General features: G+C 40.2%; 1 protein-coding gene across 3 annotated transcripts in view; it reads left to right on the top strand.

The window, feature by feature from the left end:
- The window catches only part of LOC121865942 (zwei Ig domain protein zig-8-like), a 92,995-nt gene extending 72,846 nt beyond the window's left edge, over positions 1-20,149 (top strand). For all 3 annotated transcript variants that reach the window (XM_042365510.1, XM_042365508.1, XM_042365509.1), the window contains 6 exons: positions 1,690-1,859; positions 7,697-7,798; positions 13,977-14,085; positions 14,476-14,630; positions 16,087-16,216; positions 16,709-20,149. In XM_042365510.1, the coding sequence (XP_042221444.1) occupies positions 1,690-1,859; positions 7,697-7,798; positions 13,977-14,085; positions 14,476-14,630; positions 16,087-16,216; positions 16,709-16,809 (767 nt within the window). In that variant the 3' untranslated portion in view covers positions 16,810-20,149. The remainder of the gene's footprint in view (positions 1-1,689; positions 1,860-7,696; positions 7,799-13,976; positions 14,086-14,475; positions 14,631-16,086; positions 16,217-16,708) is intronic.
- The last annotated feature ends 2,240 nt before the right edge of the window (positions 20,150-22,389 follow it).

The raw sequence follows: 22,389 nt of genomic DNA, 5'->3' as shown, positions 1-22,389 counted from the left end.
AAAAGAAATCTATCAGGTGTTATAAATCTTTGTAGTAATGAATATTTAATATCTTAAAGGAAATTATGGGTACAAATTGAACATGTCTAAAAAGTCAAAACTTAGCAGTTCATAAAACATATTTTTGACGATCTAGTAAGACACATATTATAAGCTTTATAAATATAATTTTAATTATAAAACTAATACTGATATTAATATTGTCACAAGCCATAGAAAACGTCGTGTTTATAATATGACTTACTGTAATATGGCAAAGACTGGCAACTGAGAGTGACCAATGCCACAATGCCGTTAATTGTTTAGTGTTTTAACTTTGGGTTACCCGGTGTGAAGAAAACATGGCTAAAGACACATCAGGGATCCCACGGGGTGTTGTCACCAAGTTTCATGAAAATCAGTAAAGCAGTTTTCCGACCGTACGGGCGAGTGTTTTAAGACAAAGGCAAACTCTGTCAATGGACGGCCAGTGTCGTTATTAATATTAATATTTTTTTTTGAGAAACACATCATTTTAAAAAGCAAAATGTGAAAATTGTTTTCGTAATCAACGACCTCTATTAGTAATGTAGCAAGCCTGTATCATAGGCAATTAATCATAACGTTCCTAACACGAACCTATATCACATATGGCACTCAGGGGTGAGTGGGTCGGGGATATGAGGGGGGGGGGGCGCAGGGTGTGGGTTGGAGGTAGTGGGGGTGGATCGTGGGGACGGATGATCGTAGTGGTGGATGAAAGAGCGTCGTAGGCAAGGAAGATACTGCATATCAATCAATCAGAGTACCGTCCTCGTATCGGGCTGTCTTTACCACTCCTCCAAGATTTTTTATCTCTTTGAAGACCATTTCTAATATAATTCGTCCACCTGCCTTCACCTGGCCCCTTACCTTTAACTTTGCCCATTAATATTTCTGTTATTATCCCCCCATCCTTAATTATATGACCGAAGTACCTATAATATTTGTTTTCTGTACATTTCAATTATTTCTCTTGAAGTTTTATAAATCTTAGTAATTCTTCATTCATTTGTTTTCCTGTCAGGAAGATAATAGAGAGGAACTATGACACCATTCCTGTTCGGTACGACTGCCGCGCCGTCTCTAGAGAAGCTCCCTTTTGACAGAAATCTTATGTCATGGTGCTTAAGAGAACGGACTTTATTTTTACCACAGCTATTTATCGCATCAAACCTCCCTCATCATAGAAATCGCGTAGCTGTTTAGAGAACGATCTTGTCTTAAGCGTAGACTCCTGTCATAAGCCATAATTATACGTTTTATTCTCAGCATCTATTGCTTAAATATATATGGAAAGAATCTACATGAGTGTATTTTTACCCAACTCATACCGATGATTTACGGGTTATAGATATTAGACAGAAATCAGGTAAATGACACCAATGTTTGGTTATATATCCTGTACACATATAATTTATTCATGAAAAACGATGTTCCTTAAATTTAAAAATAAGTCATTCCATGTTGTACAGGCGATAACATCATTAAGAGAATTAGGTTATATATACAGGTAAATATATAATAAGTATTATATAAGTTAAGGAAACATCACTAGCAGGCAGAGTGTAAACGCTGTAGTTGTTTTGGCAAACTCTAAAACCGTGTCAGGTGTTTCCTAAGCAGCTTGGTTGCTCCCATTAAACATTTCCTCTCTTCTTGTACCTGCAGGAACGTGGACACCCGACCCTCACCTGCTGCTAGGGGAGTTCGAGGTAGAGACTCCAGTGAGGGACACGAACGCTTACTTCATGACGGACAACAACACCGTCGTCACCGTGCAGGTCGGCACCACCGCCGCACTACGCTGCCAGGTGTTCGACGTGGCAGAGCATGAGACGGTGAGTGAACTATTGCAATGTGAGGGTGTATGAGTTGCTTACCTTATTATGAGGTCTTCTGATTTACTCATCATCTTAAGGGACTGAGCACCTGCCCCCTCCCTCTTACTTTAAAGAGGGAGTGGTTGTAGTCCACGTTACTACCTGGAGTTTCTGTTCTAAATCCCCCGGAGGAAAGAGGAGTCACTGGACTAAAACTCACACTAGAGGGACTTTTAATCATCCTGTTGCTATATATTCCCTTCTATCCATCCGTCTTTCCGTCTGATAGGAAGTAAACACGATAACATGAACAGATAACAATGGATTATCTGACCAAACTTAGCAGGTAGATATCTGGATATTTTCTGTTATCAATTTTTAGACTTATGATTCCTTGTCGTGGAGTGGCGAGGGTCATCCCCATATTTCCTGACTCCCTTGTTATTATAGTCGGTACTTACAAGGAGGTTAACAAGGAACTCTTCTATCTATCAGTAATTATATAAGTGTTTGTAGTATCGTAAGTGTTGCCGCTTCCTTAAATACTTGATTAGTACAAGTGCATTAATTTATTTATCTGATTTTTATCTCGGCATTTTTAGTTTATTTTTAAAACTGTTATTATTTTGTATGTTCAGATTAAGTATAAAGAAAGATTCTACTTCTTACAGGCACTAACATTGTCTTGAGTAGTTTTTTTTTTTACCAAACATTATGTACAAGAATGTGTGTGTGTGTGTATGTGTGTGTGTGTGTGTGTGTGTGTGTGTGTGTGTGTGTGTGTGTGTGTGTGTGTGTGTGTGTGTGTGTGTGTACGCCGTAGAGTAAATCCCATTATACACACGATATCTGGCAAACGCAGTGGTACACAAAATTGAAGCTTGTCAGACATATCAAAATGATGAATTATCTTGTCTGTTTTTTTAAGGGAAATTTAATATATTTTGTATTGTTTGAAAGACAAAATTAAATATTCAATACTGCAGAAAAAGACTTTTATCAATATACATATAACAGTTAACACCACATATTATAAAAGACGGAAACTACACTTATCCATAAGTTAACTTTAAACATTCCATGCTTTACCTAAGTCATGGTCAGTGCGTGTGTGCAATTGCATTAGGTGAAAAAAAAAATGTGGAGTTTTGCAAGACACACTCATAATGTTTCTGGCATGAACGAAAATGTGTATTTCGTGGGAATTATAAAGTGGGGTGAAAAATATGCCTGAAACACCTTTATAATTAATTCTCGTTCTTTAGTTATGTGCCAGTGATTATTATTATTAGTAGTAGTAGTAGTAGTAGTTGTATAGTAGTAGTATATGTGATTGTATAATAATAATAATAACCCACTGGACAGGAAATGGACACTACAGCGACCTTGCATGCACATAGACAATTAAATATCTTTTTTTTTATGCCAAACCTTATATCCACGTTGGTTTAGTGGTCTCGTCTCTTTCCACACCAATTTTATGTGTGTGTGTGTGTGTGTGTGTGTGTGTGTGTGTGTGTGTGTGTGTGTGTGTGTGCGAATTATTTATTCTTCCGTGCTTTGTGATTAAAATTATTAAATATTTGTGTGTGGGTCGTTGAGGGAGATGTACCCTTGTGTGTATTATTATTATTATTATTATTATTATTATTATTATTATTATTATTATTATTATTATTATTATTATTATTATTATTATTATTATTATTATTGTTATGACTAAAAAATTCGTTGTACCAAAATCATGATCGAAAATTGGACGTTTCATGAAATAATTTGGATATCATCTTCCACATTTTTGTTTTGTCAAATTAGAATGTTTATATCAATTTATATTTTATTATCAATTATTCATTCGCGAGTTGATTACACTTTCTTAGTGAGGATACCTATTAGCCAGTTACCTAATGCGAAAACACATTCCATAATTTTGCATATTTTAGCTGATACGAAGCGTCGGAATTTCTCAGTTTATGCAGAAGGAACGTGTTACTGATAATGACTTGTGCCAACTCTAGTCTGGGAGTTTATTCCTGAGGGAGGGAGCTTCAGGAAGGTAAGTTAGGATATGTGTTTTGTGAACTTTAGACACACACACACACACACACACACACACACACACACACACACACACACACACACACACACACACACACACGCACACACACATCTCTTCTTTGGTGAAACTATTATATTCGACATAGGATAGCTCAAGTATGCCTTGTTTCCCTTTAGCTCTTCCATTCTACCTCTTGGATCTTAATGGTGAGCTGATCTTATCTTATAACGAATTCAACCTCTTAATATCCTCTTCAGCAGCAACACTGACACCTAACCCGGAGTTAATCATTTAATTTAATCGTGTCGACTCGTCTGGGTATATAATGTGTGTCTTTAATCGATAAGTTCCAGGATTTTAATATCTTTTGCAGGAACTATTTATCAGCCGTGGTGCCCAGGTTCGGGTCGTGGGATTCTCAGTTGGGTCACGAACGGTCTTTGAATTTGATGTTTTAAATCAGCTTTACATAAACAAATATTAGTGTGCAGTGCTGGGGTTAAACATATTGTCCCATAAATAGTTATTGTTCAAATACATTAAGTTTAGAGGTTTTATTGATAATTAGCGTGCGTGGGTGTGTGCGTGTGTAAATCCAGTAAGCGTCCAACACAAGTTTTGATGAAGAGGCTCCATGTCAGCTAATTTGTTAGGGGGGTGGGGGGGATGGGGCTTTTCTTATAAGTGTATACGTTATGTCACCGTGGATCTTTTTTTTTTATAATAATTATCGACTACACACGAAGACCTGCACTGTGCTTCCTCCATCAACGGTTAGCCCTGATTGATGGGGGACTTGACCTGACCTGACCTGACCTAACCTAACATAACCTAACCTAACCTAACCTAACCAAACCTAACCTCAATGTTGCTGGCCAGTTCTGGAGGGGAAGTCAGAGATGGGAGGGAGAGACAGGCAGAGTGATCGTGTAGAGTCACTGAGTTACATGGAGAGAGTTGAATTAAACGTAGTATTTGACTGTGGCGAATATTTCCCGGTTTTATTTCAGTAGGAATATTATAGACCAATAACAAACTGATAATGTTGATGACTAAAAACTGATCATAGGAAAAACAGATATATTCCTCACGTGCAAAATACACTCATCAGTCAGCTCGGTCATGTCGGTACAGATTGGATTTTTGCTGACTCAAATAAAACCAAAACAAAACCGAAGTCACTTAACAAAACCAAAACGAATTCAGCTTCTATTTATTTTTTATGGGCATCAAACTCACATTACAAAGCGGGGAAAAAAATGTCAGGAAACACGAGCATTGAGCTGACTAACCCAGCCAAAAATAATTTCACTCAAGAGAACCTAAACGAAGCCAAAATACAGGTTTAATGCGTCGTGTGTGTTGTAGATGAAAGGCTTGTGTGTTACAAAGCAGATATGCGCATAAATTTGAATTTTACGGTTTCCCGAGTTTTAGATAAAAAAAAAAGGTGTTGGAGTCACAGATCTGCCGTAATATATAACACCAATGTAAAATAAGACTCCATCATCCTTCTCTCTGAAAGAATTAGTTTTTGCTTTAATTATATGAAGATAAACTATGATTTAAAATAATATCTCCTCCTATAAAGCTTTCCACGTATGTTAAATTTCTATATCAGAGCCTCTGTGTTTTACCTGCAAAATTTTATAACGAAAAAAAAACAAGAATAAACTAGACTGTAATATAGGAGACAGGAATTCAGTGTGTCCACTTTATTACATGGAAGAATTTAATGTAATTTTAGGTCTGATGACATTTTCGTGTCTTACTACGGTACATAAACATACGCTCATTTCTTCTATACTATAATTAAATATATTTGTTTATATCACTGTACCCTTCATCTATTTACGGTTCAGCTATAATGTTGTCATGACATAAACGAAGGAGAAGTCTGATAGCGTCGAACGTGAATCAGGTGACGTAAGCCGAAGTGACGTCAGAGAATGTTATCGTCTCTGACCTCTCACCGTCCACCAGCAAATCACAGGAAGCTGAGCGCGCAGTTCAAAACTCTTCGATGATAGTAGAATAAGTCTTGGCGGCGAAAAGTTTCTCAACAGGTGTGGAAAAAAGTCGATTTAAGTCCCACTAACCAAAAACCATTAGCTGCTACCTTTGTCGAGTTAAGTGCTTTGAGAACTTAGCCATTTTTTGAGCACCATTTTTTCCCGTCTCTGGTGGGCAATTTCGAGGTTTAAACCAGAGTTCTGACCCAGCAGCAACACATTTTGGAGATGTCATGAGTAGGTACAGTACTTTCTATCCAGGGAATAAAACCTTTTGTGTTCGATACTCAGAATAAACCCTCTAGGCTCCTGCTCTCCGTGACTACACCACCAGCGGCTCGATCATAATAGGAGTTTTGCCCACACGTCAGGATTCAAATTAAGACCGAGCCAATCCAGAGATCCACACATAACATTTATTTGTGGAAAGAAAAATAATGTTGAGAGAAATATTGAAGATCAGGTGGTACAGGTCACTTAAATAATCCCAGGAGGGGGAACTACAGAGAGTAATGGGAATAACAACTTTCACAATGGTAGTGCTGGTGATAGTGGTGGTGGTAGAAGACATTGTGGTGGCGATTGTAATAATGGTGGTGGTGGTGATGATGGAAGGCACTATGATAATGATGATGGTGGTGGTGATAGTACTGATGATGGAGATAGTGGTTGCAATATTCCCGGCTATAAATAAACAAACACTGGATTATATGTGTTACAATAACAGAAAAATATTTTCCCCGAGTTTACTGTATGAACCAATCATATTAATGACGAGTTCTGGATCTGACGGTAAACAACTTTTTCCTATTTTTAAAGACAGTTTGATGCTGACAGTGTGTGTGTGTGTGTGTGTGTGTATGTGTGTGTGTGTGTGTGTGTGTGTGTGTGTGTGTGTGTGTGTGTGTGTGTGTGTGTGTGTGTGTGTGTGTGTGTGTGTGTGTGTGTGTGTGTGTGTGTGTGTGTGTGTGTGTGTCTGTGCACCCCCTCTCCCCCCCCACCACCACCAAAGCCTTTCTTGATGCATTTTTCTCCTCACCTCAGCTGAACGTCACATTCATCACTCTCTCCTGTCCTAGATATCCTCTCCCATCCTTCACTCCTCCCTACGTCAGTCTCACCCTTCCCTCGGTTACTCTCACTATGTCTATCTTAGGTAGAGTTACCTCCACTTGTGTATGACTGTCTTAGCTGAATTTACCCCTCTATGATGTTTGTAATGTGTGTGTGTGTGTGTGTGTGTGTGTGTGTGTGTGTGTGTTATGTTCCCTCCTTTATCGCACCTCCATCAGGGACCTATTCTCTACAGGAGGTCGGTCTAAAATGCCTCTGGGCCGCCCATTGATTCATATCTCATTTGCCTTGTTAATTCACCTTATCTCTCTTCCCTGTTCTCACTTTACGGTCATGTGACACGCGGGATGCTCTGGTGGCTGCTGACTGACATATGGAGCTTCATAGGGAGATATAACGTGGTAAAGGGTCGGGTTTTTCCATGTTCACCTGTGTGTGTGTGTGTGTGTGTGTGTGTGTGTGTGTGTGTGTGTGTGTGTGTGTGTGTGTGTGTGTGTGTGTGTGTTGGTCATGAGCGATAAGACAGTGTTAGCTTGTGTCAGATATGGTGTCTTACAATAACAAATAATGAATTACAAGGTGTTAACATATGTACCCGTGTGGTTTGATTAGTACGTTCGCCTGTATGTTAACTATTAGCTTCACCAGTGTGTTAACTACCTGGTTCACCTGGGTTAACTAATGTGTTGTTCATTTGTGTGTTCACTCAGGTATCGTGGATAAGAAGGCGAGACCATCACATCATCACGGTGGGCGCTAATACCTACTCCAACGACGAACGCTTCCAGGTAACCTTCTCGGAGAAGACACAGGTAAGCCTCGCCTTTTTAACGCCCCTTGTGCTACCTAGATATCAGCACCTGGGTGGGTGCTGGTACCTAGTGGCTGGTACTTGTGGGTGCTGGTACAGTCTCACCTAGAAGTTTGTTAACTCTACCAGCCAGCTGTTGCTGCACTGCCTGCTGCAGATTTATGAACTTGAGTCTGTTACTTCTAACCTTTAGAGTCATTCGTATCGGTTCCATGTTCTGGTTGGTACCGAGACAGTTTCATACAACTGAAGCAAGCAGTACAGCAATAGATGGCTGGGAGAGTTAACGAACTTTTGGGTGAGACTGTAACTCGGAGCTGGTATTTAGGTGGTGTTGATAGCTCTTGGCTGACACCTGCGCTCTAAGATGTTTGTTTAAGTACGGTATAGTAGATAAAACTATACAATTTCTCTTGTTATCTCTCTTTTTTTGTTTTCCTGCTCCCCTTCTCTCCCATTCTCTTTCCCTTTATATAAAAACTCGCATCTAAAAATAATGAACAAACACCTCACCCCCTCATCCCCTGACCACCCCCTAAAAACTTACCAATGAGAACCAAAGTATTGCTAATTTATTCCCGAAAATTAATGTGGTTCGCAATTCACCTGCAGCAAGAGCGGGCGTGAAAAACCCTCCTCAAATATTGGCCTAGACTGCTGCCCCCTTGTGTATGACAAACACACGAAATGATGTGTAAATAGAGATGCATCCATGAACCGGGCGGGGAATAAAAAAAGTGTAAGATTAATCTCTGTGATGTTTACATTAAGTGGTGTTTAATAAAGGATCAGTGTGTGTGGTCGGTATACACACACGTTATTATTATAATTAAAAGCGCATGTTAGATTAACTTTTGTTTCCGATGCAAAATGGTGAGGTTGAGTAATTTTGGCAACGAGTAAATGAGAGATGATTGCTGTAATAATGGTAATAGATAGCAATAATAAACTACTACTATTACTTTTTTTTAAACGTGGCCTCCAGCCTCCCCCAATAGCCACACCTTCGCCACCATTTTATTACCTTAATATTAAATATCCTAATATATAAGTAGCTATCCTAGCTGTGGTGAATTAGTTGAGCCGTAGATCTATGCGGCATTCAGTGACTGTAGCCTCATAGTCAATATCTGCAGCTGCTATCGGCTTTGGGGCCGAAGCTCTCGTTCTCCTGAGGCAGAGCAAAGCCGACCGAAGGAGAGAGAAGGACAGTCGACATCTCATCCAGGCTGTAACACAACTTCTGGGCTGCTGCTTCTGTTCGGAGATCACCTCCGCGAGTCTGGCGTAAAAGCATCTTGCACTTGGTCCCATCGCACCAGAGGTTGTGACCACTAGAGGAGTGAAGCTGCCTTGATCAATGTTCTGAATCCTCTCCCCGTATCCCCTTATCTTGTCGTTCTCGTCCCTCCTGTGTGCAGCATCGAGGGCTAAGTTACGGTGACATGCGGCCATGGGATAAAAAATCCTGATGTTGAAGGAGGCTCGCTGTCCCCGCGTCCAGAATCCTCGACCACTGACGTCAACACGGGCTTCGTTGGATGTGTTTGAAGTCCTATGTTGGAAGATCTCACAGTCCAATGGAAGGAGGGTCGGTTCTACAATGACATCACGGCAGATTTCCTTCAACATATTTGCTGTGAGATCCCTTACTTCGTCATGCCTCATGCATATGAAGCCCCCTTTCTTGCACACCATGGCGTGATCGACGTCGTAGGAAGAGCCACACACGCATTGGGAGGGCAAACCTTCTTCTGGCCTACCGTACCTTAGAGCATTGGCATCTGTAAATTCTTGTTTATTGAGACTGAAACCATTTGCCCTTATCATTAACGTAGTTTTAACCAGTTCGCGGCGCCCACCTCCTGCGCTATAGCTACTTTTTTTCTTCAAATTCTCTGGAACTTGCAGCAACAGTTGCTGCAACTTATCACTTTGGCCATGCTGTCGTTCTGTCGTAATGGACCTTCGAATCTTGTTTACTTCACTGGTATCCAAATCCCCTGTTGCGTTCTGAGCTATTATGTGGTCCGTGAGGGCTGCCGTGAGCTTAACTGATTTTTTATGTTCGGTGGCAGCAATCTCCTCTGGATTGGTCAGTCCCATTCCTCCCAGTCTCGGTGGTAGTGCAAGGAGTGATCTTTCTGCTGGGGTTAAGTGAGGGTGTTTCACTAGTTTGGGAATGAAATTGACGCTAATAGCTTCTTCCAGAGGGTGGAGGAGGGGTCCGATATCAGGGATAGTGCGCATCAGGTAGTTCCAGCGATGCTTGACTCCATGGGTGAATGCTGCAAAAGCCGCATGTGGCTCTGTGTTAGCAATCTCAGACAGAGCTTCGATTTCCCTAACCCACTCATTCACCTTTACCGTTACGTACTCGGTCTTGAAGTCCGTCGTGTTAATTACTGCGCCTAGGTGCCTTTGGCTATCCTTTGTTATTTTTATGACACTTCCAACGAACACCTCCATTGCCCGGTCATAATGTTCTGGCTTCACAATGAGGAAAGACTTGCTGGAGTTTGGGTGGTACCCTATTTGTGGGCCTCGAGACGTTACCAAGTCCCACCACTTTTTGATGTCCTCCACTTTTCCTGCTCCTGTAAGGTCATCAGCGTACGCCACTTGCTTGACCTCAGTTGTTTCAAATTTTATTGTGTGTTGGAGCACGGATAGGCCTATTGCGTACATTGCCATTGCAACAGGGTCCCCCTGCGTTGCTCCCTCTGTTGACTGTATGATGGTATCCCCTCTTAGAGCCTTGTTGTTTACTATATAAAGGTCTGATGGATTCCTATAGGCGTTTTCAACATAAATTGCAAAGCTTGGACACTTGATCTTGATGTTGTGCAGTGCGGCCGTGCGGTTAAGTATGTTGGATGCATTTGAAGCGTCCACCAGGAGAACGGCCTCACAATCGCGCTGCTCAAATATCGTTGTCATGGCGTGAATGGCAGCTTCCCCTCCAGCTTGTTGGCCAGCACAAACTTGCAGGTTCCCTGCTGTTGCCCTGACATCATCCTTTACCACCTCCATTATGCATTTTCCGATGATCCGCCTCAGCACTTCCCCCACTCCTATAGGCCTACATCCTGGATTCTTATCCAGGGGAATGAGGCGGCAGGCTGTCAGAGCATGGAGGTGTTGGCAGCACGAGGATGCCAGCTTTCTTGCAAGGGCCGCAATGGCCGTGCAGAGATCACTTGCTCCGGGGCCAAACTTGTTAGTGCTGAGGATGACTCCCCAACCGTTTGTATCCAGACCTAAAGGGCCTGCACCTCTCTGAGTCTTCAGTGCCTTTTTCCACACCATCCCTCCTGTTATTTTCTCGAACTCCTTCTCCTAATAACAATAATAATAATAATAATAATAATAATAATAATAATAATAATAATAATAATAATAATAATAATAATAATAATAACAATAATAACAATAATAACAAAAGCAGCAATAACAAAAACCCTCACTAAGTCAAGCTTCAAAATACTATGAATAAAATAATTACTTACCATCCCATTATAAAAATAAAATGCCACGATGCCAAAATATTCACACAACTCCATTACTGAAGATCATGGGTCATGGGTCACAGACACGAGGGAGTGTATATATAGTAAATATTGTCAAGAGATAGCTGTATGTATCGTGGTGACCCTTAATATCTCAAGGGTTGTTTTTCTCATCCCAGTCTCACGTTACTTAACTTACTAATGGATATCTTCTCAGGTGAGGGATGTTGTATTTAGGTGCTAATGATTAGTTCCTCGTTAACATTACCATAATACTTATAATAAATGTTATCAGCTCTTTGAGTCCATTGTTATCTGACTCAAGGAATAAGTTAAAAAGGGGGTTAAAAAGGCTTCGTACTCAATAGGGGTTAAGATAAGTTACTCATTGGACTAAACAAGGGTGACTGTGAGTTCGCTATTGGCTGCGTTATGAAGCACAAAAATCACTAAATAAACATTCCTTCTATGACGAATAAAAAAAACCATCCTAGCGTCAGATGAGGAGCGTCGTGTATTGGGTCGACTAAACTCTGCCCAAAATATACTACGTTTTGTTTTTAACATTGAAGTCCTTGTAACTAAATAACGCGGTACATTATATTAATAATTGTAATAGACAGCTTTCTCTCCCCCTAAGTGGTCGCTGAGTGTTTTGTTGTTATCCATTAAGTGCATTCCAATTTTATTTCATTGTTCATTAATCACGTTCATTATCGTCCCTTTATATATGTATGTGTCTCCCCTCGCTGATATCTTTATGCTCTCGGGTCTCTTATTTGTATCCTCTTGTGTTAATAAACGCTATATCAGCAGAAACTATTTTACCTGGAAGCCTTTGGTGTTGACCTTGTCTGGCCGCCACATCCACTACCCTTGTCTAATTCACCTGTTTTATTGTCTTTGCCATGTATTAGTGTCTAGTTCCCTTGTTTGTCCAATACTGTACCTTTGTCTAATTCCATCTAATCATCTACATTCCCCTTCCCTTCTCACAGTGCTGGGTGTTCGTTAGTACACCTGTCTTTTCTGTTGGTTCCCACACAAAAGAAAATTAACTTTCAGTGGTCGCATCTCTGTCGCTTCACACATGTTAATGATCCCTATGTAGTGTGGTGTAGGTCTGGGGTGTGTCAGCCAGGCCACTTATGATTCTAGTTTGACAGGTTCAGATTAAAGGCCATGTGTTGACTGATGAAAGAGGAACGAGGGGAAAATATTAGCTTATCTCTGAGTGTGTGTGTGTGTGTTTGTCCTTGTAATATATCCCCTGCTGATAAACAAGCGTTAGTTGCCGACTAGGGGAGAGTTTTTAATCTTTTTTTTTTAACTAGAAGGCCGGGCGTGTTATAACGAGTGTATAAATTCACCATTATTGACAAAAGACGCGATGGAAGCAGATCTACAGTATGCTAAGCAACCAAACCCTAATTAACCTAACATTATATAACTGAACCTTAATTTAGATTAACCAAATCTCAAACTACCTCAACCTGCACCTAACCTAACGTAACCTCAACTAACCTAGTCTAACCTAACCTAACACACTCGCGTTATGTTTTGTTTATAATCTGCATCACACTCTGCGTATTAAGGTCCGTTTATTTTGTACAAAGACTTTACCAAATGGCTCTCTAGCAAATATAAATTGAGAACCGTACCAGATTATGTACCCATTTCCGTAAAAATAGGGGATTCGAACCCAAAGCAGAGAGGTGTTCGACCCCAACAAACACAATAATATATACGTTTATAACACTATCGCGCTGTTCTGTTCCCACTGGGAGTCGCGCCACCTAACTGTTACTGAATAATTTTTTTACAGCGGGAAAAACACATTTCATCCCTCGTGTTAGTTTAAATTGAAAATACTGGGAAAAACCAGAGTAGTGACTGTTCATTTGTCGAGCTTGGAGTCAAATGTATTAGGCGAGATTTGTTGTAATCTAACTCTCAGCTGTGACAGATTTAATATGTATCGAATTGGTGTCGATTGTTTTTACTCCAGTTCGCTTGAAGTGATCAACATGACTTACACTCGGGAAAAGTTACTGGAAATGGACAGTGTTAAAAAAAAACAGAAACATGGAGGGAAAAATAGAAGTACTCGTGTAACCTCCGCAATAGAGTAGCGGCAAGAGTGTTGTGTTACAGAGTTTTTTGTTGACACCAGATAATACGCGGTGAAAAGGTTGGTCGCCTCAACCACCCACAGCTAAATTATCCCCCAGAATTCAACTCTTAGGTGACAATTGTTGCCTGACTGTCAGTCTGTCTTCCATAGAGACATCATTGTACCTGTAGCTTAGTCACAGATCTGTACCTGTAATATTAAAAATTAAAATAACTTTTTATAGCTCACATCTTTACTCTCGTGTTGATGCAATTTCTCGTTTGGCTTATAATATGAATAGATTTTTTCTTCAGAACTGACTAAATATATTGGTAAAGGGTAATCACTGTTATGTCTATAGGATCAATACCTAGAGCAGAGACTGTGTTTGGTCACTCCATTATAGAAGGTCAAAGGTTACAGGTCACCAATGAAATAAACTATAACTGAGGGATTTAATGGCATGTGACTGGTGAGTTTAGCAATATGTGTCACCTTTCTCTTAAATTTATTCGTTTTTATTTCTTTTTCTCTCCTCGTGCCTTCATCACGCTCAGGATTGGACGCTGCATGTTCGCTACGCCCAAACTCATGACGCTGGGATCTACGAGTGTCAGCTGTCAGCCCACCCTCCCATGGGAGTCTTTACCACGCTTAATGTTATCGGTGAGTAGCTGACGTAGAGACCAAAAACCAATAGTCCAAGGCAGTGACGCAGAGAATCCAGACACTACTAATGAGCTTAAAGGTGTTAATACAAAGGTCTCTGACGCTAGCAATAAGTTCAAGACGATGTATTTGAGGTCATGAGTTGTTATTTAGTGTATACAGAGTACAGATTTGGAAATACCGTATGAGTTTTGAGTGCTAATTATTTTCCAGTCTTTGTGTGTACGGCTGACACGCTGAGTGGTGGATGTAACTGATGTAACCATAGGTAAATATATATATGTGTGTGTGTGTGTGTGTGTGTGTGTGTGTGTGTGTGTGTGTGACGGCATTATGCAGCTCTCAGTGTGCATGACAATAACACATGTATGTAAATGTGACCATCAGAGGCGGTGGCGGAGATCGGGGGCGGGCCTGAGCGATACGTCCAGATTGGCAGCTCCGTCCAGCTCACCTGCACCCTCAAACACTTCACGGAGCCGCCCACCTACGTCTTCTGGTTCCACGCCGAACACATGGTCAACTACGACTCCAACAACCGAGTAAGATAGGGTGGCCCTTGTGGTCTCTGTAGCTTTTAACTTTGGCCGTAATTAGATACTAAGACTCCCTATCGGATGTACTTATACTTAATAACACAAGTAACTCACTTATATCAACCTCTCACTTAACACACTACTAACTCTTCACTAGCTTTCTATCAGATCACAAGTTAATGTATTTCCTATCCACTCTATACACCAGACTACCATTCATTAAGTCAGACACTGAATAATTGTTAGTGTAATTTAGTTTAGAATGAAATAAGATTGACATATAGAAAGAGACATAAAGAGATATATAGCTAAACAGGTAAATGGATAGACAGAGAATCGATAATTAGCTTAGAGAGAGAGAGAGAGAGAGAGAGAGAGAGAGAGAGAGAGAGAGAGAGAGAGAGAGAGAGAGAGAGAGAGAGAGAGAGAGACTCCTCGCCTCTGCCGAGTAAATCCAAGGCGTGTGGGCAGAACGTGGCTGCGGTAGGATCAGAGCTGACTTTGGGCGGGATCAGAGCTGACTGTGGGCGGAATCAAAGCTGACTGTGGGCGGGATCAGAGGTGACTGTGGGCGGAATCAAAGCTGACTGTGGGCGGATCAGAGCTGACTGTAGGGATGAGAGCTGACTGTGAGCGGGATGAGAGCTGACTGTAGGCGGGATCAGAACTGACTGTGAGCGGGATGAGAGCTGACTGTGGGCGGGATCAGAGCTGACTGTAGGCGGGATGAGAGCTGACTGTGAGCGGGATCAGAGCTGACTGTGGGCGGGATCAGAGCTGACTGTGGGCGGGAGATTGCTCTTCTTCCCAACAATAGTAACTGGAGTAAGAAATCTTGTCCCAGAGGAGGTTGATGGCACTCTTGGTGTGGCCTATCTGAGTCACCTCCCCCACCACCCACGACCACAATAGACTCAGGTCAGGTCGTATCTCCCTGAAGGCCTCACTAAGTAGGCCATACCTCCTCCAACACGACCTCCAGTTTCCTTTTGTTCCCAGTCTCTATTTCCTTCAGCTTTCCTGTATTGGTACCTTATGAGTCCTTGGTCTGCCAGTGTTAGGTTTCTGGTCGATGGTTAAGGTCGTAAATATTCTTCAGCTTTGAGGTCGCGGTTCTTGGGGTAGAAGGAAGAGGGGTGTTGGTGACAGTGGCGAGGGGGTTTGCGTCTCTCCCTTATCTCTCCGCCTTTCTCTGACTTGTCTCTTTAGCTTATCACTTGTCTCGCTATTTCATTGTTTATCTGTGTGTGTGTGTGTGTGTGTTCTGTCTTTTTATTATCTATTCATGATTTTTTTTGTTCTATCGTTTCTTCTTTATCGTTTCAATTTTCCCTTCTGTTTCATTGTTTGTTTATCTGACCGTCTCTCTCTCTCTCTCTCTCTTGCAAGATGGGTGAGAGCCAGCTGCCTCTTTGTATATCTCCCTTCCACACAGTGTACCAACATATTCTCTAACCTGCAGATAACGGTGGTGAATAGCGTGGGTGAGAGCGAACTGAGGATCTCACAGGTGACCAAGGCAGACAGCGGGAACTACACCTGTCAGCCTGCTAATGCCCGCCCTGCCTCCGTCTCCCTCCACATTATTACAGGTAAGTTTTTTTTTTACTCTTTTTCTTCATCTTCTTGTTATTCGCTGTTGTCCTCTTCTTCTTCTCTGTATTATCGTTGTCCTTCTTCTTCCTCTCCTCCTTTTTACTCCTCTTCTTCGTCTGTGTTTTATTAATCATACTTTAGTTGAAGGGTTCGTGGCCACACTAGTTTTCCTTCTCCAAATTTCTCGGGCCTCCTCTCTCTCTTTTTATTTTTTCACTTCCATCCATCTTACACCCTTTTCAATTACATCTCTCCGTCCTATCATTTATCACCTAAGTCGCTCATCCAACCTTTCCTCATTTCTCTTCACTATTTCAGTTTTATTTCTGTAGTATGAACCATTTTCTCAGATTTTTCCTCATGGCTACACCTCACTAGTGTCTGACTGCTGTGTTTATAACGCTATGAACTTACGCATTAATTATTAAAACATGACATTTCATAAGAAGTTAATAGCGTTTGTGATTTAAGTGATATTTTATTCACAGGCGAGACTCCGGCGGCCATGCAGCGGGCCAGTGCCACCGAGGTACAGTACCGCCTCAGTATGGCCCTCATATCCTCCCTGGTGGCACTCATCGCCTTGTAGGAACTGCAGGTGATCCTTGACCTTCACCAAGTATCTGACCTCGTTGTAGAATCCGAGTGTCAGTCTTTCCAGTTCTAGGTGTTGCCCTGCGGTGATTGGTTACCGAAGATTGGGACTGACCCGAGGCAAGGGATAGTGAGCCACGTTTCTCTCTCCAGGAGGACCCGGACACTGTCGTGGCATCTACAGTGCTATTTCATGGATCAACAGGATTTCGGCAGTTCACCAATGTCTTGCCATCGATAAAGCAGATACGGACATCGTTGGGATCACAATAAAAGGAAAATAATACTGTTTGAGTCCTCACCTGTGAATTAAAACACGGTAGTGACTTCGTATCATCAACGTTGTGTTGTTATGAAACTAAAAAAAGAAAAACAAACGATGTTAACATTCCTTACCTGTGGATGATCGCATGGCAGGAGAGATGAGTTTTGGAGAATGGGTTATGAAATACGTACCTGAGATGGATGACTGAAACAAGTGGAACAGGTATCAGTTTACCTGAGATACTACAGGTGTTAAGTGGCTGTTAAGAGTCATCTTCCTCCCCCACGATCATGTGAACATGCACTAATGTTTCCCATCACCAGGGAGAGGTCAAGATGCTGAAGGTGGTTTTCGTCTTTACCAACAAAAGTGTTAAACGCTAGTAAACCATTCGACACGATCAGTAAGTTCCACGCTGTGCTGGATATGTTATTTCGCCATGATAAAAGTGTCAGCACTGGTAACAATATCGGTGTGTGCCATTTGGTCGTATAAAGATATGATGTTAGTGTGCTGTGGGGTCCTCGTGTTAACCAGTCAGTGTTATATGTTATCGATGGCGTGTGTTTAAATGTGGATGAGACTCAGAGCAATGATATAAAACAACAGAGAAGCACCAGTCAGCCTTGTCTCCACCCAAGACCTGAGTCAACCCAAGATGTAATATTTAGCAGTGAAGATACGAGACGCCAAACTAAACGCAGCGGATCATATACAACATCTAACCTGTGTTTTCATCTTAAGAAAAGCATATTCTCTTAAGTGAAACATTATTTAACATCCATAAGCTGTATTAGGTCCAACGATATTCAAACTCATAACATAATTCTTCCTCTTCAATCAGCAGTTGTAGGTAAATATATCAGGATTCTAGAGACATTTTAGTGAATAGTATAAGTACATGATAAATGAAAAAGTAAAATATTAAATATTTAAGACACTGTACGTTGATTATCTGCCAAATAGGTGTAGCAGGAGAGCTATTAAGGTTGACTACCTTCAGGGGGTTAGAGTAACAGGTAAGGCGTGGGAAGGTCACCTGGGTTGGCGGTAATATACCCGGCCATGGTAGAGTGCGTCTCTCTTAACACTGACTTAGAAGACGAACATCTTTACCCCAGCCTTCAACCTAAACATCTTCACATAGATAAAATCCCCCAACAAACATGATAAACCACAAAACAAAATAATTAATTCCTCAATACTGAACAATTAATAAAACAAATGACAAACTTAAAACGTAGAGGTAAAAGATAAAATGTATTTTTCTTAGTTTATTCCTTTAAAAAAAATACAATATATAAATCTTTCTTCCACGGAGATAAAGTAAAATCAACAAAGTGTCATCCAGCATCATGATAAACAATAGCGCCATCTCAGCTGCCAGGGCTCAAGAGTGGAGTGGCGCGACCCTCTCCTCACCACCTCTCTCTCTCACACTTAATATTTTTTTCCCTGCTGGTGACAATGTTCTCGAGCTCAGGTGAGAGAGCTTCACCTGTCGCACCTCTTACATGATGCTGTGAAAGGAGGTCTTCTCTAGTGCCCCTTTCCGTCTCGTATAAGTCAGTTTTATATTCTTATTTCTTCGTCATTCTTTGTGTCTCCTTTAGCTCTGTCTCTTGTTCCTTTATATCCCTCTCCTGTTTCTGTCTGTGTGTGTCCTTCTACTCCCCTTGTTGCCCTCTTCTCCCTTCTTCTTTCTTCGAATATTTTTACGTCTCCAGTAGAACCTCTATTTGTCTCTCTCTTTCTCAGTTTTATCAAAGGACTGAAGTGAGATTCAAGTTAACCTATATAACACTAAACAAAACTTTATTATTCTCATACCAAAGACGAAGTCGTGATGTGATTCCTTTCACGCACACACACACACACACACACACACACACACACACACACACACACATACACACACACACACACACACACACACACACTTTTCGCCATAAAACAAAGAGAGAAAGTCGTTTGGTTTCTGATTAGTGTGTGTTTGAGACAAGTATTTTGTTCCCCATGAAAAGCTGATGGTAAGACTTGACAAGACCACTGAGGCACACCAGGATGAAGAGACTCGTGTGTTGAGCCTCTGTCACTCAGGTTGTTGTGATGGACTTGCCCTCGTGTGTGTCCGGCGTGTGGAGTGAGTCACTTGTACAAAGCCAGTGGTGAAATCTTGAAAAACCTTGTCCAGGGGCACCTGCTGGAGAGACACGTTCATGGAACCCCCAGATGTTTTCCACCAGTTCCTGGAATGTGTATTTTTGTCCATATAAAACTTATTCAATTGTGTACATTTGTTCCATAAAGAATACATATTATATCGTGTATATTTGAGGTATGGAGACAGAGAGTATTATGATTGTTGTTGATGACTATATATATATATCAAGTTCGTATTGCTGTGACTGGTGAGAACAAAGTTAGTGTGACTGTTGGCACGATTTAGAGAGCAGGAGAAGCTTACGAGGGACATTTATAGCTAATGTAAATATTGAGTCGTGACTTCGACTGACCTGTGACTCCTGGCAATGGATAGGGTGACACAGGTGTTTACCAGGTGTTTTCCCACTCAGTGATTTCCAAAGCTCATTATTTATTGAACGTTACGTGTTATATTTGTCATAGGTTACTTCTCCTCTGGATACGTTAACTAATAATGAATGCTTGTTTTCACGATTATTCTCGAAAAAATTAAAAAATTGCCATGTTAACGGATATATACATACATATATATATATATATATATATATATATATATATATATATATATATATATATATATATATATATATATATATATATATATATATATATATATATATATATATATATATATATATATATTGTTCATTTCATTATGTATTATTTACCCATCTAAGAGTGTACATAAGGGGTTATCGGTAAGCTTGAGCGGCAGATCTTTATAAGTTTCTGGTGAGTGGATAGTTGTTATATTTTCATTAATGACTTACCTTAGATAAACTTTAGAAAACAGCTATATTGTAAAATAAACCTTGTATACTAATGTCCGTATTTGTATGAGAAATAAATATATTTTCAAATAAAATACGAGGTATTTTTCACCTGATTAACCATAAATTTGATAAAATATAACAAACAACAAACATTATGTTACACATGCCAACTGGGTACTAATATTACCTATGTGTGTAACTATGCCATTAAGCCTTTAAAGTTGCTTCTGAATAAACTACATCAATCTTTTTGCCTTGTCTTTCTGGTTTTATCTATATTTTTTTCTTCTTTGTCTTTATGTTTCTATGTCTCTTTTACTTTATATATACATCTCTTTCTCTCTCTCACTGACACCTGACTAGAGAAGTAGAGAGTTCGAACGTGGAAAGACTTGGGCAGGTAAGGTCACACCTAGAGTTAGTTTAGGGTGAAATAGAGACGGGGAAGGAGGGGGTGGAGGGGAAGGAAGGGTGGAGGGGAAGGAAGGGAGGAGGGGGAAGGGGGGGGTTCTTCCACTACACCAAGATCAATACGTAATTGTGTCTTTCTTCAGGAGGTTAAAGGTAGCATTTAACCAGAGCATCGGCAGCTACTACTAAAGCGTCTTAACCTCTGACTTGTGTTGAAAGGTTCGTGGCCTCCTATGTATCTTGTGTTTAAGGGTTCGTGTTCTCCTATGTATCTTGTGTTTAAGGGTTCGTGTTCTCCTATGTATCTTGTGTTTAAGGGTTCGTGTCCTCCTATGTATACTGTGTTTAAGGGTTCGTGTCCTCCTATGTATCTTGTGTTTAAAGGTTCGTGTCCTCCTATGTATCTTGTGTTTAAGGGTTCGTGTCCTCCTATGTATCTTGTGTACAAGGATTCGTGCCTAAAAGGTTCATATATTTAAATGTTGAATATAAAACAACTTTCAACAAAGAGTTCAGTTTATATATCCTCGCTACTGACACCAGGAGGCATATATGTTCATCTTCCTGTCTGTCTGTCAGCAGCTATAACTCAGGAACAGACAAACGCTGAAGCTCTAAATGTGTTTAATATTTCCCTCGTGTTAAAGTCAGGTCAGGATAATGATATATATATATATATATATATATATATTTATATATATATATAATGAGGGAGGTTAAGGCTGACCTCAGTATTATATCAGGAAGGTTAAAGCTGACCCCAGTATTAAATGAGGGGGTTAAGGCTTCAGAAGTTGTCGATGGAAGTCAGCGGTCAAGGTTAAATTTGGGTGAGGTTATGCAGGATAGACCTAACCCGAGTGAAGCCTGACAATTTCGCGAGTAAATAAAATAATAAAGTAACAGAGTAAATAAAGTAATAAAGTAAAATAGAGTAAAAGTAAATAAAGTAATAGAATAAAAGAATAAAGTAATAGAATAAAAGAATAAAGTAACAGAATAACAATAGAGTAAATAAAGAAATAGAGGAAATTTTCTTTAGTAGTCAAGATGAGAAAATAAAGTTTTTTCTCCAGGTCTTAAGGATAAATTTCCAAATTTTTATTAAGTATATTTGATCTAATGATCACATCCCAGCTATGTCCTTTTATGTTTTATATTTGATGAGGTTGATCTCTCTCTCTCTCTCTCTCTCTCTCTCTCTCTCTCTCTCGGAACTTCAGAAGGCTGTGATGTGAAGATCAGAAAGTGAATGGAAATTGAGTGAGTAAAATTATCGTTCCGCCTAAGTTCGTAATATCCGCCGCCCTTTACATACTGATGTATGTTATCTGCCTTTGAGGGTTAGGTTAGGTTAGGTCAGGTTTAGTAAGGTCAATAACCAATTTTCTTGAGATAGTAAAAAAAACAAAAAAACAATGGATTAATTATGAATTGTTTTATAGTTTAACTCCATCATGTCTTGTGGCTGTAAATGTAAATATATTGTTAAATGTTGTTGAAGATGTTTTATGTGATGAGATAACACGTCATAACTTAGACATAAATGGACACAATGAAGAGATGTGAGGTAAGTTGTGGCTGATTCGTGATTGTTTGAGATTTCTGTATATTATTCCCAATCATCGGGAGGATTGACAGGAAAAGGTGGAAGGGGAAAGAGAGAATGGGAAGAAAGAATGAATAACTTGGCTCACTTATTGACACTTGTGTCCCGAGGTGAGGTCCACTGTCCAAGGGTCCAGGGGTCTGTGACTTGTGTACAGTATGGTGACAGACGTAGAGTTTACCGCTATGGAATGTATTTTTTTGTATACACACATTATCTCTCTCTCTATGTATGTATATATATATATATATATATATATATATATATATATATATATATATATATATATATATATATATATATATATATATA

Source organism: Homarus americanus, unplaced genomic scaffold (assembly GCF_018991925.1).
Source record: "Homarus americanus isolate GMGI-L3 unplaced genomic scaffold, GMGI_Hamer_2.0 scaffold2937, whole genome shotgun sequence".
NCBI classification, from domain to species: Eukaryota; Metazoa; Arthropoda; class Malacostraca; order Decapoda; family Nephropidae; genus Homarus; species Homarus americanus.
Note: the sequence above shows the minus strand (reverse complement) of the source record. Positions and strands in the feature narration are given on the sequence as shown.